The sequence below is a fragment of the Centroberyx affinis genome, unplaced genomic scaffold, assembly GCF_046629955.1.
Source record: "Centroberyx affinis isolate AG114_WGS23_722 - 3 ecotype Tasmania unplaced genomic scaffold, CSIRO-AGI_Caff_v1 ptg006361l_1, whole genome shotgun sequence".
NCBI classification, from domain to species: Eukaryota; Metazoa; Chordata; class Actinopteri; order Beryciformes; family Berycidae; genus Centroberyx; species Centroberyx affinis.
This window is the reverse complement of record NW_027283230.1, coordinates 101,609-105,898: the sequence shown is the minus strand read 5'-3', so window position 1 is coordinate 105,898 and position 4,290 is coordinate 101,609. Positions and strand designations below refer to the sequence as shown.

The 4,290-nt window shown below is 41.2% G+C and overlaps 1 protein-coding gene across 1 annotated transcript; it reads right to left on the bottom strand.

The window, feature by feature from the left end:
* Positions 1-990: 990 nt before the first annotated feature.
* LOC139638446 (galactosylceramide sulfotransferase-like) lies at positions 991-3,691 on the bottom strand. Its single transcript, XM_071512587.1, has 2 exons — positions 3,567-3,691; positions 991-2,146 (listed from the first exon to the last, which is right to left on the bottom strand). The coding sequence occupies exons 1-2, from the start codon at positions 3,689-3,691 to the stop codon at positions 991-993; spliced, it is 1,281 nt and encodes a 426-aa protein (XP_071368688.1).
* Positions 3,692-4,290: the final 599 nt, after the last annotated feature.

The window sequence follows — 4,290 nt, the reverse complement described above, 5'->3', positions numbered from 1 at the left end:
AAAAAACATCCAAGTTACTTTATGGAAAGTGTGTCATTGCTAGTTCTAATAAGGCTCTCCCTTTCCCTGTTTATCATGTATTGTAGTTGTATGTATTTTATATGCTCTGTTTTACATGTTCGGCTGTGATTGTTATTGTTGATGGTGACATATTGTATTTTTAAGAGACTTCCTTTTTAAATAAGGTTAAATTAAAATAGTAATAATAGTACTGTGAGAGACAGGAAAATGTCTCCAGGATTTTGTTTTCTGTGGCAGGCCCTTTATTCATTTGGATTAAGGATTTATTCTAGCTGTCAAAATGTAGTGACTCATAATCCTCCTCTCTAAAGTCAACACAAAGAGAGCATTAGAGAGAGAGAATGTTAAAAAAATTATACAAAATGACATTTAATGTACATGCATTTAAACACATTTGTAATCTTCCCTTTAATTCGAGGACGATGATAAGAATAATGTTATTTATTCCTATGAGAGTGCATGGGAAAACAGATATAACAGTTCACATTTAAATTTTGACTCCCAAATGAAAGATGACTTTTTCACCTTGTTAGCAAATTTTCCATGTCATGTGAATATACTTATAATATATCAAAAGCCTATTAACTTTCTTTCCAGCGCCATATTTTTACTAATGGCGTACCAGTAGGTGAACATAAAAATTCCGACCAAAACCATCACAGATATTTGAGCAATCTGCCCCTCCCATCATATAAAACTGACTTTCTCTCCCTATCAGATACTGCTGTCTACTGGTTAACACCATCGGACACTTGTGAATGATCCCTCCCCACGTTATGTCCCACCCAACATCCTGTCTAAATTGGAAGGACTTCATATTACGGAAGCAAGATGCTTTCAAAATGCTGTTTCATTTTGACATCGAGCAAAATAAATAAACCTCATCTAATTCTAACAACCACACAGTAAAAGTCATTCAGTTTTCAGTCATTGTCCAGCAGCTCAGTCAGTTATCTCTCATGTGTCTAATCACCAGTTAATGATTTTCCTCACATGGCCCCACAGCTTAGTGAGCCACAGGTTGACCCCCAAATCTGTCATGTACTGAATCTCCGGGGTCAACATCTTACGACACAACTCGTGATGGGCCTTGTCCACGTTCCCTTTCAAGTTGTATCCCATGATGGTCTTCTCTCCGATGGGCTGCCACGGCTGCATGGCTGCCTCCTGAATGCTTCCGGACTCTACTGCGTGACCCCCCTCGATGCAGATCGCTGCCATCTCCGCGTTCCTCCTCCTGAGCTCCGCCACGTCCTCCGCCATTCGCTTCCGTCCGTACGCCTCCACCTTCTCCCAGAAGGTTGCGTTGAAGCGTTGGTACAGCGTCCAGTCGATCGCGTTCCACTCCAGGGCTTTCGCTCTCAGTTCGGGGGTCAGCTTAGACACGGTGGATTCCTTGCGGGTGTTGAGCTTGAAGAAGAGCAGGTCGTCCATCTCCCAGCAGAGAGCGTCCTTGAGCAGGATGAGCGATTCCTCGAAGTGCTCCACCAGCATGACCAGCTGGAAATGCTCAGCGATGGCCCCGACAGCCTCCTCCACCCGTGGGTCACCCGGCTCCAGGGTGTTGTCCTGCCCGAAGTCGAAGAACAGCAGGTTCTTCAGGTAGAAGGAGTTGAAGCCGTCTGGGCTGAAGTAGTAATCTGGATCGCGGAGAAACTCGGTCATCCGGTCCTCCCCTGGTATCCTCCAGGTCAGAGGAACAACGTGACCAAAGTAGTGGAAGGACGACTCAAAGAGTTCCGCGGGATCTCGCAGGATCGTGATGTAGGAAGTATCCGTAGGGAGCACCTTGGCCACCTCGGGTGCATTGAAGCGCATGTGGTTACACATGATGTTGAAACACAATCCAGACTTGTAGCCGTTAACCAGGGTGCGCTGGAAAGGCGAGGGGTAGAAGAAGTCGTTTCGGCTGTTGGGGAAGGCGAATTTGAGGTGGTGCTTCTCTCCAAAGCGGAACAGGATGTTGAGGAAGGTGCTGCTGGCTGTTTTGTGGGTCTTCATGAACATGATGTCCATTTTGGGAGTGCAAAGGTTCATTTGGTTATCAGCTTGCTGGGAGTTGTTTGTGGTTGACAGGGTGGGGTGTTGGGCTGGACGGTGAGTGCAGGAGTGAGGCACTGGAAGCCTGTAAAAAGATATGGTCAGATCGTAAAGTAGTGCCATAATTTATCATTGTGCATTCACTGTTCTGCAGTGAACACTACTATGCCAGGGTTCAACTAATATGGGTTTTTGAAGGCCGATACCAATATTTTTAGACTTAAGTCACAGATATCAAATTTTTGTGCTTTAAATTTGACCATTTTCATGCCAAAAAAAGATAAGGATTCAGTGTTTCCCCCAGATTTGTATTCTCATCAGGATGTAAAAGCCTCTGAAACAGCATTTAGACCATCATGGGACACTAAAACTCTCCACTGAAACCCATAATAGCGAAATCCTTTTAGTGTTAGCACCTCCTTAAGGTAGATTTACCCACCCCACTGATCAACAGTAGGAAACTGGGATTTATTACTGCCTTTAAATGAATAATTCATTTATAAAAAACACATAGTTGTACAATAAAATTAATAAATAAAGAATAAATGTGCAAAGCAAATTAATGTCATTGCAGTTTTCCACTGACTGACTAATTTATGTAGCTGTGGTCAGGGAGGAACCTCCATCATATCAAAGGTGGATGACACTGACTGACCGATACTATGTAATAAAAGACAAATCAAAAATCAGCAAACCAATATATTTCATATCAGTCTAATCTTAATATATACACAGCAGAAGTCAATAGATAAATTGTATGTGTGTATATGTGTGTATATATATATATATATATATATATATATATATATATATATACATCTATAAACACGATAAACACAGTAAACACGACACCATCTCTGATCCCAGCATAGGTATAAACACATTTTGCAGACATTAGTCATCACTGAATACATGCACTGTCCTACTGTGCTCAGATCAAATTAGCAGAATCATACTTCTTATATTTCCTTGTTTATGAAAAGCGAGTGTAGAGGAGAAAACATCACTTCTGTTGTTGTAATCACACGGGACAGTTAACCAAACTATTTTTGGACACATTACAAAGTTGCAGAAAGAATTTATGAGGACGTCTCCAGCTGTGAGTTTGTCCAGTATTTTTCTTTTCATATTTTGAATAGTGAAGAATGCACTTATTGCATTCATTATGTTTAGCATTTAGAATAAGTTTTAAAAGGTTATGTTTACATCATGCTATACTGAATAATAAAGTCATGCAGTTTTATATGATGTTGTACTCCATAGCATGCATTTAAACTAGAGGTGCACCAACACCATGGAGTTTGCATGGTGTAATTGTTGTATACATTCTCACATTTGTAGGGTTGTTAAACTAATCAAATGGCAGCATACCTTTCCTTTCACGATCATTAAATTACATTATACAGGTACTCAGCTGATGCCTCAATGATGCCAGGTATGAGCATTTTACCTCAGTACTGGTATCTTTGTGTCGCTAGTAATACACGGAATATAATGAGTCTTACTCAGGCTCACTGAACTGGATGTATAATGTAGAGAGGCAGTAGAGCAGGCTCATACTGATGAGGAGGCAACCCACGATCAGACGTTTGCCCATGGGCCAGCACTGCCTCTCTTGTTTGCTCAGCATGGTCTAGTGGAGCTGAAGATCACCTAATAAAAAGAGGAAGAAGAAGAAGAGGAAGAAGAAGAAGAGAAACAAAAACGGAAGAAACAATATTTGTATAGCACTTGTCTGAACAAAGTCAGAACATATTATCTCTAGTTATCTCTAACCTCATAGCTTGCTCAGCAACAGGTGAAATCCAGATTGGACTCCCAACGAAGAAATCCACAAACCCACTAAAGCACAGTGAGAGCAATAACAATTTAACAGTTAAATGCAAGTGCAAGTTCCTACTTGTGACTTAAAGGGAGTTACCCTGCATGGATGTTATACACCATTTGGTAACATGCCACGCCCACCACCACGCCCCGTTTTGGCAAATCGACATCAAAAGTTAATCAGTTCTTCCTTGGCCCATGACTAATCTTCATACCAAGTGTGCAAATCTGTGCCCAACCTTTTGAGATTTCCTGCTAACAGACGGACGGACAGACGCAGGTGAAAACATTACCTCCTTGGTGGAGGTAATGAAAGAATAAACATATTAAAAGACCTGTAAGGGCAATACTGCTGATGTATACAGAACGCATAATATCACAGCATAAATTAAAATATAAGGAGGC